Source organism: Montipora capricornis, chromosome 2, assembly GCF_036669925.1.
Source record: "Montipora capricornis isolate CH-2021 chromosome 2, ASM3666992v2, whole genome shotgun sequence".
NCBI classification, from domain to species: domain Eukaryota; kingdom Metazoa; phylum Cnidaria; class Anthozoa; order Scleractinia; family Acroporidae; genus Montipora; species Montipora capricornis.
This window is the reverse complement of record NC_090884.1, coordinates 56352427-56369926: the sequence shown is the minus strand read 5'-3', so window position 1 is coordinate 56369926 and position 17500 is coordinate 56352427. Positions and strand designations below refer to the sequence as shown.

The following is a 17500-nucleotide window of genomic DNA, read 5'->3' as shown; positions in this document are numbered from 1 at the left end:
ATCCTTTTGCAAAAATTGAAGATCAAATTTGGAATCGAGGGTAGCCTTCTTTCTTGGCTTACAGACTATCTGAATCACCGGACACAGGTTACGGTTGTGAATTTCACTCAGTCGGAAGAGCTAAATGTGACTTGCGGCATCCCACAGAGATCTTTTGTTAGATCCATGTCTGTTCAGTTTGTGCACCAGTCATATGCCGGATGCTGTGACGTCAGAAAATCTCTACCGTTATGCTGAATATACCACGGTTTACTGCATCGGATCACTGTTGATGAAGCATGTATATATAACCTAATAAACAATGCACTGGACGAGCTTATTAAATGGTGCATCACTAACTCGTTAACACCGCACCCTTCAAAATGAGAAGCAATGTTGTTGTACCGGGGATCCTTCACTGGTCCATGCCCTTTGATTACCATTGGTAACGTTAACGTTGCATGGGTATGTCACGCAAGGCTGCTGGGTATTACTATAGACCGAACCCTTACTTGGTACAAACATCTTATGAAATTAAAGAACAACTTTGTTTCTAAATTGAACTTATTGAAAAGGTGCTCTCTGTTAAATAAAAAAAATCTCTTCTCGACCTATATTTTAAGGTAATTCTCCCTTCTGTGACGTATGGCATCTTTATCTGGAGAAACTCTAATAACATGGACTACACTCAATCCCCACAAGCTCTACACTCTCGTGCAGGAAGGCTAATTTTTAATTTACCATGGCATACATTATCAGAAGTGGTTATGGAGTATCGTTGAACTATTTTACAAAACAGTTAGCGATAATGTACCCTCAATGATTTCAGATTTTAATTAGCTTTATGGAGCAATATTACAAAAATTTGGTTTTATCAATGGAGTTGATAATGTAAATTGACCACCGTACAGAGATTCCAAAAGCTGACGTTTCGAGCGTTAGCCCTTCGCTCTTTCGCTCGTTTCAAGCGTTAGCCCTAGTCCTTTCGAGCGTTAGCCCCAATTTACATTATCAACTCCGTTGATAAAACCAAATTTTTGTATAGATAGCACCCTTTGTTGCTCTTGTAAACGCGGATATGTTCGAAACTTAATTGACTCGGAGAAGGGCTAACGCTAGAAACGTCAGCAATTCACAGGAAACTTTTCGAGATTCCCATTTGGGAATTAAATGGGAAACTTTACCACTCATGGGAAAAAATTGGGACAAGAAATTACTTTTGGGGGAAATTTTGGGTTTTTATTGGGAAAGAACGTCTACTTTTCTTTTACATCCCAATATTGGGAATATGCTGTGAACGTTTTCCCGAGTTATACCCAAAGCTGGGAACAATATGGGAAAAGTTCCCAATTTATTCCTAATATTGTGAATTATGGGGGAACATTTCCCCAAGTTATTCCCAGAATTGTGATTAATATGGGAACATTTATCCAAGTTATTCCCAGAACTGTGAATAATATGGACAAATTTCCCAAGTTATTCCCAGCATTGGGAGTGATATAGAAACCGTTACCCAAGTTATTCCCTGAATTGTGATTAGTATGGGAACATTTATCCAAGTTATTCCCAGAATTGTGAATAATATGGACACATTTCACAAGTTATTCCCAGCATTGTGAATGATATAGAAACCTTCACCCAAATTATTCCCAGAATTGTGATTAGTATGGGAACATTTATCCAAGTTATTCCCAGAATTGTGAATAATATGGACACGTTTCCCAAGTTATTCCCAGTATTGTGAATGATATAGGAACCACTTTACCCAAGTTATTCCCAGAATTGTGAATAATGTGGACACATTCCCCCAAGTTATTCCCAAAATTGTAAATAATAAGGGATTATTTCCCCAATTTAATTCCCAATAGTGTAACACAGATAAATGAAAATAAAAGCCTTTATTATGATGATTCTATAGATTATAGAAATATCCTCCACGTTTGACCGGCCTTGTTCCAAAAGAAACATGAAGCATCAATGTTAAGAATTACACACTCCATGTCAGCACTTTATCCACTCAATGAATACTGTACTGCTATCTTTCCCACTTTGTTTGAGGGTTAATTGGAGGACTTCACTCGGAATCTTGTTCATTTTTCTTCAATGTTTCCAACGCCATCTTGAATAACGAGTGAGAGAGAAGACTGGAACTAGTGAGCCGTTTTCATTTTGGCCAGCAGTCTCCACGGCAAGCTCTTAACGATTTTGGCGGTAATCGGCGGCTTTATTAACGTTTGTATCAACGCTCACAAATTTGTGATGATTTTTTGTTTGTTTTACTCTTTAAATGCTGATCCAAGGCAGGGAAATGCTTGCAAGAACTCAAGTAAAAAGGTAAGCGTTAACTATAGGCGAATAACATTTGATTTGATGCCTTATTGTCTTCAAAATGACAATTTACATGTAGAGTACCTTCAAGTCAATTTTTCTGGCGAGGATACTTAATTTGGCTTTTTAAATGCTATAACCCTGCAATAATTGGTAAACCTTTTAACAAGAAAAATGAAGTTTTGGATCAAATGGTGAAGTAAACCATTTTGTATAAAAGTGCTCATACGGCGAATTAATTGATGTATACGATTGACAAATGATTCGTTCTGGTAAATGCTGTCTCTTTTCAATGCAGAATCATAAATGCCTGAGAAAACTAGGTATTATTGACGTTTGTAAGAAAAGAGAGCTAAATTTGAGTCTACACTTCACACACTTTAACTGTAATTGATTGAAATGATCACGAATTTAGAGGAATCTTGACTTGCATCATTGAAGTATTTACGGTCCGTGTACCTTCCGTCCATTTAATTTTCATCAAAATAGAAAATTGAAAATTAGGAATGACAAATTTCGATTTTCAATTTTTGATATTTAGAAAAACAGAAATCATGGGTGAATTCTGAATTCTCCTTTGTTTTGGCCTATCACATTAACATGATTAAGCGACAAATTTAATGAAAATAGAAATACCGGACAAGATTTGCTAAAATCTCTTAAAGAAACGAACATGCAAAAACCAGTTCCAAAACTGAAACTCAATTTTTGATTTCCGCAAATACGAAAATCAAAAATTGAAAAACGGGACGAAATATGTGTGAGGGGAGGGGACGGCAATACCGGAAGTGGAAAAACCAAGATGGCGGCAAGACGGTCGACGATGCATGCATAGCGTGGAGAAAATGTAGGTGGAAAACTGCAGCGACGTTTCTGCACAACCTTCCACATTATTGTTCGTACATTTTTTGTTTGCGTCTTTTGGCCTGATTTCACAGGAGCCTTGCTGTATTAAAATTAGAGTGTTTACTTCGCAGTTTGTGCCTTACAATGAATTTGCCTGAACTAATTGCACTGCATCCCCTGGTTCATTTGTGTCGTGGGATAGTAAAATTCTTCTTGAAGACCTGGCCGAAACAGCTCATAACGACCGTGCTGAGTAGACTCGCACATATCATTCGGCCAACACATTGATTATTATTTCTGCTACCAAGCATTACTGTTTCGACTTGTTCTTCCTGTTCAGCATAAAGAAATGACTGAATGCTTTTGATGGAACGGGCTGGCGAAATTGTCCTCGGTCACCCCTTCCTGTTTCATTAATTAGACGAAATAACAAAATCTGACACTTTCAATCAATTTTATTTTCTTGAAAACAGGAACTACAATGCTTGATGCCATTCTCACTAAGCCATTCTGATGCATTTCGTGTGAGCTGTTGTAAGTCGGGCCCCGGTTGTTCAAAAGGTGTATAGCGTTATCTAACGGATAAATCACTATCCATTGGATAGCGCACTACTGGTTTCGCTATGACTTATCCACTGGATAGTGATTTATCGGGCGGATAGCGCTATCTTTCGTTTGAACAACTGGGGCCAGGGGCCCGTTTCTCGAAAGTCCCGAAACTTTACGGGCCATTTTCGGATGTCACAATTCCGTTTGTATCTCAAGAACGGAGAGGATTTAAGTCGTCAAATTTAACAGTTATTTTACTTTTTGCCACCTTGAAAATATGGCAAGAGATCGGCTTTCCAGAACAAGCGGTTGACAGTTTCACAAATGGCTTTTCGGGCCCGAAAAGTTTTCGGGACTTGTAAGAAACGGCCCCAGGGGCCCGAAAACAGCCCGTAAAGTTTCGGGACTTTCGAGAAACGGCCCCTGGCCCCAGTTGTTCAAACGAAGGATAGCGCTATCCGCCCGATAAATCACTATCCAGTGGATAAGTCATAGCGAAACCAGTAGTGCGCTATCCAATTGATAGTGATTTATCCGTTAGATAACGCTATACACCTTTTGAACAACCGGGGCCCGACTTACAACAGCTCACACGAAATGCATCAGAATGGCTTAGTGAGAATGGCATCAAGCATTGTAGTTCCTGTTTTCAAGAAAATAAAATTGATTGAAAGTGTCAGATTTTGTTATTTCGTCTAATTAATGAAACAGGAAGGGGTGACCGAGGACAATTTCGCCAGCCCGTTCCATCAAAAGCATTCAGTCATTTCTTTATGCTGAACAGGAAGAACAAGTCGAAACAGTAATGCTTGGTAGCAGAAATAATAATCAATGTGTTGGCCGAATGATATGTGCGAGTCTACTCAGCACGGTCGTTATGAGCTGTTTCGGCCAGGTCTTCAAGAAGAATTTTACTATCCCACGACACAAATGAACCAGGGGATGCAGTGCAATTAGTTCAGGCAAATTCATTGTAAGGCACAAACTGCGAAGTAAACACTCTAATTTTAATACAGCAAGGCTCCTGTGAAATCAGGCCAAAAGACGCAAACAAAAAATGTACGAACAATAATGTGGAAGGTTGTGCAGAAACGTCGCTGCAGTTTTCCACCTACATTTTCTCCACGCTATGCATGCATCGTCGACCGTCTTGCCGCCATCTTGGTTTTTCCACTTCCGGTATTGCCGTCCCCTCCCCTCACACATATTTCGTCTCGTTTTTCAATTTTTGATTTTCGTATTTGCGGAAATCAAAAATTGAGTTTCAGTTTTGGAACTGGTTTTTGCATGTTCGTTTCTTTAAGAGATTTTAGCAAATCTTGTCCGGTATTTCTATTTTCATTAAATTTGAAGCAAAGGAAATCTATACTAAGATAGAGCTTTGTCGCTTAATCATGTTAATGTGAAAGGCCAAAACAAAGGAGAATTAAGAATTCACCCATGGTTTCTGTTTTTCTGAATATCAAAAATTGAAAATCGAAATTTGTCATTCCTAATTTTCAATTTTCTATTTTGATGAAAATTAAATGGACGGAAGGTACACGGACCATTTACACGCATATATTTGTATTTTAGTTACCATGAAAGAGGAAGATACACTTCCTGAAGAAATTCTTTGACGGGACAGCAGGAAAAGGTCCTTTACAGCAGAGAAAAATGCTTAGCAGCCAATTCTGTTTCCCCGACCGTTTATGGTTTGATGTATTTAAGGATGACTCTTTGCAGACTTGTTATGGTTCTGTGGTTTATCTGAAATCTTAAAAAGCCCTTTTTGTATTTTAAATTTAAAACAAGAACCCAATCCAAAGATTTTGACCTGCAGGTAACTGCTTTGAAAGCAATTATTTTGTATTCTAATTTTTTGTGAGTCATGATGGTAACTGTTAGCTTCACTGGAATGGTGTCCAGCACATTTCTGATTTGCTGGTTGGAATATCATTTTACAGGAGCAGGTCACTATAACCTTGTTTCTTCCACATGTGCATTTCTACTTCTCAGTTATTTCAGGTCAATTCTTGATTTTTCTGACCTCGTTCAAGAAACATGAAAATTTTCATGTTTCACTCTCCCACCAACGCAGTACCACAGTTTCGTTAGAAACTATAATTTTGTTTACTCGTTCAAGAAAGTTTCAGCACTTGTAATGTCCAAAATTTCTGTCTAATTCCAAGTTTTTATTACTTATTCCAAGAAATTTTAATCTAATTGATGCACAGCTTGGAATTATTCCAAGTCTGAATTTCCTGTGAAAATTCACAATTCTGTTCCTATGAAATTTCCAGGAATTCCTAGGAAGTCCCAGATTTATTTTGCAAGGATGTGAACTATTTGGGAGTATTTCCCCACATTAATTATTTGAAGTTCTTATCAAACAACTCAACCAATTTTCCCAAAAAGAACAGAAACATTTTCTGATCCATTGCCTTTAGCTTATATTAAGTGTTTCCAAGTGTAAAATGCATTGTTTGCATTTTAAAGACACAGCCCAAATAATGGGCTGTCATAGTTACATTTATGCCTTTTGGAAAACCAACTGACAAATTTTGTTTATGGAGTGCAATGTTTGTAGAGTGCAATGTTTATAGAGTGCAATGTGAAGTGCAATGTGAAGTGAAGTGCCCTTCTACCCCATATGAACCATGTCAGCGTTAGCCCTACTAATGGAAATGGGCCCACACAACGCTGACATGGTTCACATGGGATAGAAGGCTGGCACTTCACATTACACTCCAATCAGTTAAGTCTATTCTCATATAAGTGCTACACAGCCAACGTTTGCAAAAAAAACGTAATCCTTCCTTGGACAAATTTTGTTACCCTATTTCAGAGAGGTTGAGCAACACTGGAAACAAAACATTTATACGAGGATAGCATTATTAATATTACCGCGGCAGGTCTAATTTGCAGGTCGCGGGTTGCAGGTCATTGTTTCACCAATACAGAAAAGGTCCTAAACATTCTTAAAAGCTAACCTTAGGCCTAAAAACTTTTGTTTAGGCCTAATTAGGCCTAAGGTTAGCTTTTATGAATGTTTAGGATACTTTCTGTATTGGTGAAAAAATGACCTGCAACCCGCGACCTGCAAATTAGACCCACCGATATTACCAGTAAATGCTGTTGTAAACTTCTCAAACCACTCTTAAATCCAAGTTTAATGCATGTTATTTAATTATTCTAGTCTAAAGATAAATACTAATGTACACCCTTAGTGGTTATTAATACTGTTTATTAAATTGTTTTATTGTCACAGATTTGTGTTTCTCATTTACTATATAGCAGAGCAGTTGTCAATGGGCTGAAAATGAACAGTTGCATTCGAGGTTATGTTATGATTCCCATGGTGAACAGGCAATTATTGAGCCATGCATCATTGAAGAAAATTGTTCATGGTCAAATTACATGCTAATCTTTATGTTTTGGGGGCAAAAAGTATTTTCAAATGAAAACCATAAAAGGGAGCTGTTTATCAGGAAAAGAAACCCCATTTGAAGGAAATTGCTGGGTCAAGAAAGGGAAATTATTGTGACAGGAATCTCTCGATAACAGGGGAAATTATTGGGAAATGTAAATCCCAATATAAGGGTATTACTGGGACATGTAAATCCCAATGTAGGGCAATGTTTGGGATGCATGAATCCCAATATAGGGGAATAATTGGGACGTATAAATCCCAATATAGGGGAATTACTGGGACATGTAAATCCCAATATAGGGGAATTGTTGGGACATATAAATCCCAACTTACTTACCCCCTAACTTAGTTGCTTCCCACCCCTCCGTTTCAAAGTAACGAAATCACAGTTGCGTACTTCATTTAATTGGCGCTATGATGTCTATGATGGGTGCGGTTTCAATCAAATAGCAGAATCTCAAGTACTTCAGCTGACAACGTGGTTCAAGACGAAGGCATGCTACGTTAATGTGTTTTGCAATCTTCAGTTCGAATCCCAGCGTTATAATCATATTATGCGCCTCAAATGTGTAAATGCAATTCTACCAATTGTGGTAGCATTTACACGTGACTTTCTCCGTGACTTGTCTAATCGAGAACCAAGATAAACAATCAGGGTCCCCAGGCATTCTCATACCTCGATGGGTAGAGCAACCAACCTGTAATCTGGAGGTGGTGGGTTCCAATCCTGGCTGGGACTCTGATCTTTCAGTTAACCTTGCACTCGTTGCCAAGCAACAGCCTTATCAAAACTGAAAAAGGTTTCCATTTCTTGTTTTCTTACCCATGCCATAAGATGTTATCTGATTCAAGTTATTTTCACCTTGCATCACGCAGGGGCATGAAGGACTCAGGCATACACAGAAAAAAACAAATACCTGCAATTAAATCTAGGAACAGACAACACCTGATATGAGGAAACAAAAACTATCCGAAGTAGTAGAAAATCACGAAAATCCAGACATTAATTCAATTCATCTTGTCAAAAGCCTATGAAAAGGCAGGTGCAGGCGCACAATAGAATGCTTCACCAACCCAATTTATAATTTACCGTCGAGTCGTCGTAGTCATAACTACTGCACGTAAGCAGAAGAAATGTCAATTTTTGTCGCTCAAACCTAAATTTCAAATTCTATTTTTTTAAAACATGAAGCTTTCCTATCAAATTTGTTAAATAGTGGTGGGGAAGGATTTTGCTGCCCGACATTTTTCAGATCGAACTCAGTGGACCTCTGCGAGATAGTACCAACACATTTGAATGAGAATAGAACAGAATAGGAGTATTTAAACAGGTTTGGAGAATAAAAACGCATCCCAATTACAATATCTGTGACCTGTAAGGTCATTGGCGATGACACTCATACAGGTCTGTGATACTGATGGTGCAATAAAAACTGGCCGGGCACTTTAATGCAAAGTTGATTTCGGATAGTGCAAAGAAACGTCAATAAAAACTTGGCACTTTAAAGCAAAGTTGATTTCGAATTTTCGTCTCTTTTTTCAGCTGCCATTGTTTATTTTCCATTGGCAGCTTATCAGGTTCATTATTTATAACTCTGTTTCGACCTTTCAGATAGCCTTTTAATATAATGCTAACCAAAAAGCCAGCATACTCGATTCATCGCTAACAAGAACCAGCTGAAGAACAGTGTTTTTTAATTTACGCTGGGAAGTAATCTGGCCATTTTTGTACTAAGTAGTTGAGATTTCACAGTCCTTGTTATATTTATTTTATAACTTATCCGTTGAAACAAAAGATAATAATTTTTAAACCAGGTGCATTAGGCGAGTTTCCTCCAAGCAAAGAAATCAAATCGAAATGAGACGGCCGGAAAGAAAACAAAAATATATGCCATCGTTTACCGTAGAGAAAGATTAGGATAGAAGCGCCTTACGCATGCGCATTCACTAAGAAAAAGTAGCAATTCAGATATTTAGTATTATTCATTAGGAAAAGATCGATTCCTCCTACAATTGGATGTCAACCTTTTACGCTCTACAATCGACTGAGAATCCGTGACCAATATATTTTTTCACAGTTTCCAAGGCACCACTCTCTTCAAATACCTAGTTGTTTTCGGCTCAGATTGACTCTTTTCACGGCCAGCCGCGTGCTTTCCAATTTTGAGAATCCCAATATCGGTCGAATATGGAAAAGTATTTATTTCCTGTACTGTAAACAAGAGACAATCTCTGTATCATTGCATATCTCGCATGCATCAATCCATTGTGGCAGTTCATTCCAGCAGCAAGACATGAGGTGATTCCACATCCCGGAGACCCAACTGAGTAAGTTCTGTCAATGTCAGTTCTATGGACACCATGGTTTCCGTTTTTATTACTTATTTCGATTCAGTGCTTCTTTCTTGCTCATAATCAGTTTCCGTCAATGATCGTGTGGTTGTCCATGCAGCTGTTAGGAGTGCACGTGCCAATTAATAGTAGTTTTGTGTTCATTTTAGCCGTCATAGATTTTGTGTTCATTGTCCAAGCCAAATTTTCTTCTTCTACATTGGTGCTGTCGATTTGGCTTGTTGTTGCCAAAAAGTTCTTGATTTGTTGCTTCAGGAAGTTACTTACTTGATACGTATAAGCTGTAAATTTTAAATGAGTCTTACTGGCAACAAGACTAAAGGTGTCACAAATTGTTAAGAATTAATGACTGCAGCATATCGCCCACATGATATTCAACTAACCATTTTGTATGCGGTGTTGACTTCCATAAGATGACTCATCAAATATAATACAGGAGTTGCACATGAAAAAGCATATGAGGATATGCTAATAAAATCAGAATAAAAAAGGTTATTTGCGAATTTGCCCAAAAACAATGGTATCATAAAAGATAAGCGAGCGAAACATCATCGACTGAAGAATTAACCATTTTGAATTTTTTTTCCAATTTAAGCAAGGTGGTATAACAATTTTAGCACTTTATCACGACCTTAAAGGGGAAAGGTGAAAGATAAAAAGGTTTGTGCTTGTGGTGCCCTGATTTTAATCAAATATCACCGCCTTGAGAGAAGGTCTTCTCTGCGTTACCAGGTTGAGGAGTTATAACAACATAATAGGGCCGTTTATAAGACCGCCGCCGACCGCCGCCGCGGCTTATATAAGACGCGAACACCCCGTATAAATGGTACAAAATCTACGTTCACGGCTTTCTCAAGCCGCGGCTTATCCTGGCCTGGGAGTTAATACTCGTATATAAATAGTTCCTTTCGCATGTACGCCGCGGCCAGAGTAAGCCGCGGCTTATTTTCTCTCGTATAAACGGCCCTATTAAGCGCTAATCAAAAAACGAGACCAAGCTTACAGTATCTACTACAACCAGTCTTAGAAACCGGGTGGTTAATTTCGTGTCCGGTACCGGTCAAAAAGGCATAGCTTTTGTGTTGAATTCAATGTAAAGTTCGAAATCATGTGGTAACTCTTTTTTCACTTACAATTCTTTTCAGTCCCACAATCGTGACTTTATCAATGCAGTACATTGGTCTCAGCATAGCTTTCTCCTTCATGGTTCTGTTGGACCTCGTCGGAAACACATTGGTGATCCTAGTTTTCTTTTTAAACAAGTCAATGAGAACTGCAATGAACCGACTCGTGCTTAACTTAGCCATTGCTGACATGGTGGTAGCGATATTCGTCGCCATACAGTTTGTTATTGGGCCAATGTATGAGCATATCCCTGGAACAACAGGCAAACTCTTATGCAAGTTTATAACTGGAGGAACGTTGGCATGGACTGCAGCGCTTGTGTCAGTATGTACCCTGGTTGCAATTTCAGTGGAAAGGTGATATATCTTTCCTTTGTACGTTTACTGAACCTTTTCAGCCACAATAGCTAACATGTAAAGGAGTGTTACTGTCATGTTTACACCAGGAAGGTATTGGGGACTTTAAGATCTATGACGGCGACGGTCGAGGAAAACGTCACTTGAAAATATAACTTATCAGAGTGAAAAGAGAGAATGAAAGACGCTCTGTTGCATGCTTACGTTGTCGTCAAAACCTCAAATTTGGTGATTTCACGATTTCACGTCGTCGTTACGCAGAGGACCGCGAACATACTTGCAAAAATCCGTGCTGCACGTGCAGCACGATTATTTATGTTCTTTTAACCAATGATATTATTGCTTTGTGGTGTTGTCTAAGTCGTAGTCGTCGTCGTTTCTAAACTCCCTATTATTTCACAAGGAGATCAACTAACTCAGTTAAAAGGGAAACTGTTTTTCCTTGATTTACTTAATCTTCTTGCTAGTTCCGAATTAGTGCAGTTACATTGTGGGTCCAGAGATTACGCGTAAGAGCAGAAACTCAATTCTTCGAGGACTTCCTTCATCGGCTCTACCAGCCCAAAGATTTTCGTTTTATTGCTACAAACTACCTACGAATGCTCATTTTTCAACATAATCCTTTTCTTTTTTTCGGAACTCCTATAGCTATTATGGGATGCCCAGGGGGCAAATACATATTAATTTGCCCCCTGAGAATCCCATAATGTCTTTCGAAACAATAGAAATCAAAATGGCCGCCGTATCTGCAAAAAGGTCAAGGGGTCTTTTAATTATAATTTAAACCGTAATATCGAGTTCATTGAAGTTCATGAATCCTACGTACAACTGTTAATAAGAAATGAGAATATCTGAGACATAATTCATACTTTTTGGATAGGTCAATATCAAGTGAGAGGAAATTAAAGAGATCGGCGTACCCAAACGAATGTAATTAGTTGTTTTTAAACTTCTGTTCGAGTAAGACAAGATGTTATATTGATCATGTCTATTTTGATTCTTCCATTTCCTTCCTACTACATCACGGAAGATACCATGCGGTTCTTCAGCCTCTGACTAGTCGCTCCAAACTCACCAAAACCAAACTAAAACTCATCATTTCTGGTTGCTGGCTCGCAGGCTGCCTTTGGAATGCTCCTCTTTTTGTGGCCGTGACGTTCAGAGATGATCTGGGGACATGTGGCGAACGTTGGCCAGTTGCGATCCTTCCTATTGCTTATAGCCTGGGGTGGAGTGCAGTGGCGGGAATTATTCCCATCAGCATAATGAGTTATCTTTATTCAAGAGTTGTTTACCAGCTGTGGTTCGAAACAACGCCAGCGCGACAGTCTGCGTCAGTGGTTAGTGTTAAAGCTATACAATAAGGACAGGAAAGGGGGCAGGTGACACTAATTCTTTGGAGATTGTTTTACCCGTTCCGCTAGCCTGCGAGGCGAGCATCTGCGAAGCGTCTATGCCGGGAAGGATGCCGCAAATGAAAAACCACTCGTACCTTGCTACTCGAGGCCCACTCATAGCCAACCGTCTCTTTTCCCGCGCGTGTTTAAGAAATCCAGCGATAAAATATCCCGCAGTTACGCAGGCAACCTGTTTTATTGTCCAAGAGAAAAATAAAACACTTCTCATAGTCTAGGGTAGTGCATAAATTTTTTTAAGGGTGACCTTTTCTCGATTCGACTGATGATACACTGTGCTACACGTGTTAAATACAAACGAACATTGAACAACTACTTCTTGCACAGTCAATATTATGCAAATAAGCTAAACTGAAAAATCTCTTTATACTTGGGCCAAAAAGAAGAGGCGAATATAAAAGCCAAAAGTGCGAAAACGTCCTTTTCATTAAAAAACAAAAAATAAATTACAATTGCAAAGCCTATATTATGAATATGGTGAACGAGTATTCAAAATGCTTATTAACGTATTGCACTTCGTCAGTGGCAATATGCAAAACACAGCTGCATCACAAAAATAGCTGATTACTGAAATTAGCCTGAAATTCTGTGTATGATCGATTGTGGGATATACGCATTAAGGCAGTCTATGAAATCAAAAACCCAGATCCCTGAAATTTCCGTAGTTTTGTACAACAATCCTTTTTAAACTATTCTTTTTCTTACCTTATTAGTAACGTATTAATTTAGAAGAATAGGTTTGGCCGTCGTTCCTATTGCATTCTGAACCGAAGGTTTTGTTAAGTACTTTAAAAACCTAAGACAAGCAAGGAGCTTTCATCTTATGCCGAAAACATGTAAAATGCCTTCGATGTAAAATTCTTTTTCTAAGAAAGCAATTTTCTTATAACTCTCGGATTTGTCATTTGTCCTCTTCAGGGCAAATTTAGATACTTAATTAAAAATTCAAATAGGTGGTTTTTAATTGCTTGGCGGAGAACAGCAATTAGTCAATTACATGTTAAGGTGGCTTACTACAGTTTTGCGAAGAAAAAGATCAAGATTTTGAAATCTGTGAAATTAAGGCAACAGGATGTCTCTTCTTAAGTGTTTTTCATTGCAATTGATGTAAAATGTAATTTTACTTAACAAATAAATCGAAATCAGGGGAAAAAGGTAAATATAGTGACAGAGCTCCTGGAGGGGGACGGGAAACTATATAATAGCAAGAAAAAATAATATTCATGTATATAAATACATAGTTAAATCTGTCGGAAATGGCAAAACGTTGATTTTCGTCTATTTTGATAAAAAAAAGTGTTGACAGCTTCGTCTTCATATCGTTTACTAATTCCCAAAATTTTAACTGACATGCACTCACAAAGTACAAATAAACATTTGCGCACGAGCTATGATTTTTAATGCAACGAACTACTTCGTGGTCGTCTTTTTCGCGTTGATAAAATGAGATATTCTAAGCCACTCTGCTATAAATAATTAAGTCCAGAAAAGTTAACTCGTTTCATAGGTCTTTGAGGACCCATGTTTTCAACCGAACGCAAATGAGATAAATAACTATAAATAACCCGGGTGCTCCGCTTTTAGGCTTGGTTAAATCTATATAGTATGAATCTTCGAGGGCACATGTGAAATTTTTAGGACAATCTCTCAGCCATGGACGGTATCATTGGCCGACGTATCACTAAGCCAGAAAGGGGTTTACTTATTTTATAACCCTTCCATTCATTTTCATATCGCGCAAAACGCGCTCGTAAAAAAGCCAGCCGGTTGATCTGATGGCGACTTCGATGAGTCCTCTATGTCACTATCACTTGACCCTACAAAATGAGTTTTTTCTTCCATGTAAAAAATTATAAGGATGAACAGTTTAAACCCTTCCACTATTTTTTTTTTTTTTTTCGGAAAGCCTTGTTTCTTTTCGAGTGAAATAATCACAGGGCAAGATATCGACGCACATGAGGATCATTGCGTGATTTACTCCAAGTGAGGAAAAGTAGCCAATAAAATCGCGCGAAAATTAATGGTGCATTTTAAAGACACTTTAGCAACCTGTCGCGACTATGAGTTTTACACGCAATTGAAAAACCGTTCTATTTTCCCTACAATTCCTGACCAACTCTTTTAATTTATCCTTTGCAGCAAAAAGCAACAATTTCAAGAAAGAGGGCTACTGTCACAGTCATTGCTGTTAGTGTAATCTACGTCATTTGCTGGATACCAGTTCTCGTGATGTACTTGTTGGCTCAGTCTTTACCAAATCAAATGGTATACAGCGTAGACCACAAGATTACCATTTTACTGGCCATGTTTAACTCCAGCATCAATCCAGTCGTGTATAGTTTCACCAGTTCGCGGTTTCGACAGCACGTAGCGAAGCTCTTCCGATGTAAATGTTCTACGATGAAATTTGCGACGAGGTTAAAGGTGTTTTTACACCTTTAACGGCTATGTCACGCAAAATGATGTAATTTCATGACACCCAAGATGCCCAAAAAATAGAAAGAAACATTGCAATAACTACTTAAAACTGTTGAACAACATAAAAGAAATACAGCAAGAGAAAAGAGAAGCATGGATGGACACAAATGGACAAGATTAAAACGAATTGCATTTGGGCAATCTTGAAAAAAATCGGCCCGACGTTTTTCAATTTCTGGCAAATCGCCTGGATAAAGGTCGTTTCTGCTCAGAATCATCTTGATTGTGATGTAACGATAATTTTATCAGTAAAGGAATTCCACATTGCTATTCTCGTGATCAACTAAAGTTTTCCACGAAACGACCATAAAATAAGGTGACATAGCCCCTTTAAGAACGGAAACCCGGCAGGACCGTTCAAAGCCAGCCAAGAAGATTCACAAGCGTCTGGTGGAAAAGGAGTGTTCTAAATTTTAAGTTTAGTTCAGGACGGTGCCTACTATTGTTATTGCGCATACGTTCTGCGCATCTCCAGATACTCGGATTTCCTATCGGTGATGCTTACTAATGCAGGGATATTTTTGCGAGGTTTAAAACTATGCAGAGAAAGTAGATATTAGTAAGTACTCTTGGTATCCAAAAAGAAAATTGGGGTAACCATGGATTCTTTAGAGATAATTGAGCTTCAATTTGAGAAAGAACGCCATACATTGCTTTGTATTTTAGAGCTTTATATTAAATATCAAATTTCCTACTATTATGGAAACCCGAGTATATATGACAATATAAAAAGTTATAAAAATGTGGATTGCTCGTGATAAACATACTTAAATATATGTTCCAATAAAGCCTTCTTTTTCTTTTCATAGTTTCTAAGTTTTAGGTTACTGTTTAATCTCATTTTTGAGGAGCTCACATCAAATACGCCTTCTGGTTTCTTTATGAGCTTCCTCGCCACTAAATGTTTTTAATAGCGTATTATGATATTTCCATTGATAATACTGAGAATTTTGGCAAAATAAACAGGCCACAGGACACAGGACAACTAACCTCTCCAAATAGCACTCGTTCAATGGGCATGACTCATAAGAGCAGTACCATCGATCACCAGCACGCATGTGCATCAGCCAATTAAACCTAGTCCCTTAACCAGTCCCGTGATACTCGGGTAATAGTCGGGTAATGGAATAAATACATCTAATGGCCGAGGGATTTCATTTGTATGACACTCACAAGTTTAAGGGAATTTGTAGCACTCCAACCTTATAAGTAATTTTTTAATTACGCCACATATTTTCTAACTTTTTTCAACGGGCCTCTCCTTTTTTATTTCAGTTGTCGAGTTATCCATGTTTTAAACTTTTAAAGCTCATTGTACTCGCTGTTGACAAAAACAAATTAAAACAAATTAGAGTGAAATTTCTCCTTCTCTTTTCACCTTTGCAACATAATGAGTCACTCGCACATCATGATAAAGAACAAGAACTTTTCCGACCAGCCTAAACACCACCTTACCTTGATCTGGAGGATGGGGGTTAAAGGTAATGGTTGTCAGGAACAGTTCGTGGCTGAAGTTCAGTGTACATGGGTCTTGATGGTCAGTGATACCGCTGTCTACCTTAAGTCGTTTCTACTGAACAAGCACTATTTTAAGGTGGTTAGTCGTAGTTTTCCGGTGGGTATAGCACCTGTGGGCTTCAACCTGAAACCGAATTTGGCCTGTAAAAAGACCGTCCCTGCCTCATTAAACATCGTAGACCATGTTTGGTGAAAACATGAACACGATGGAATGAAGTATGATCATGTTCAGCTATTGTAATCCTATTTAATACTATGAGGAATGAGTTCAACGAGAAAAAAGTCGAGGGAATAATTTAACGATCCCATCGTTCGGGAAGTGGTGATTCTCATGTGCTAATAACATGAAAAGTGATCAGAGAGATGGTCCGTTCCCTCACAACTCCATCTCTTTCTACTAGTTTTCTTTTCTTTTCGCTTCTGTTGGCGTTTCTTAATTTGATGAACTAAAGCTTTTTCTTCTGGCTTTTTCCATGGGAACAAACTCGCAGACTAGATACGCATGCGTGCCAGTCAAACATATTTCATGCATCTGTCCAAACGCGCCAAATGCTTGATACGTTTCAAATCTTCCCCCAAGATGATAATAAAAAATGTTCGAACACCGTGACGTTTTTACCACACAAAACGAAGTGACCAAACAGGAAACTGTTTTGCCACCCAAAAGTGTTTTAATGTGTTTTAACGCATTTTTTTTTTTTTTTTTTTTGTTTTTTTTTTTGTGGTTTGGGTAGGCCTTAAACAGCTCACAGTAATGAAACCTTGAAGTGATGCTGGCAGAAAAAATGAAATTTAAATCAAAAAGCTGTTCTGTGCGCAGTATTTGTCCACTTTGGACTCATGTTTTTCCTTTATTTTTCGTTCTTCATTTATTTTTCCTTGGAACACATTTTTATCTGGCTCAGGTTTGTTTACGATAAGCAACAGATGCATTTTTAACAAATAAAACACTCCCAATCAATAATACTTATCTTATTTGGTCTTCTCCTAGTAAAATCTCGGAATCGTGTATATCTGACAATGTGTTCAGGCGTGTTACGGAATGCGAACTACTGACGGAGAGGCAATGAGCCTACCGCAAGGAGCGCTCGACCCAGTTATTTCTTGTCAATCTTACAGAAAGTTGGAGACAAGCTGTTGAT

The 17500-nt window shown here is 38.3% G+C and overlaps 1 protein-coding gene across 1 annotated transcript; it reads left to right on the top strand.

The window, feature by feature from the left end:
• The first annotated feature begins 8727 nt into the window (after positions 1–8727).
• Positions 8728–15648, top strand: LOC138028203 (QRFP-like peptide receptor). Its single transcript, XM_068875652.1, has 4 exons — positions 8728–9442; positions 10612–10947; positions 11978–12287; positions 14502–15648. Exons 2-4 carry the CDS (start codon positions 10634–10636, stop codon positions 14802–14804), a joined length of 927 nt encoding a protein of 308 aa, XP_068731753.1. The 5' UTR covers positions 8728–9442; positions 10612–10633; the 3' UTR covers positions 14805–15648.
• The last annotated feature ends 1852 nt before the right edge of the window (positions 15649–17500 follow it).

Bases quoted from the DNA above. Each gene is read 5' to 3' on its own strand.
- LOC138028203 (XM_068875652.1), top strand. From the start codon at position 10,634: ATGCAGTACATTGGTCTCAGCATAGCTTTCTCCTTCATGGTTCTGTTG. The intron at 10,948-11,977 runs GTGATATATCTT...ACATCACGGAAG, and splicing joins GTTGCAATTTCAGTGGAAAG to ATACCATGCGGTTCTTCAGC. The intron at 12,288-14,501 runs GTTAGTGTTAAA...TATCCTTTGCAG, and splicing joins CGCGACAGTCTGCGTCAGTG to CAAAAAGCAACAATTTCAAG.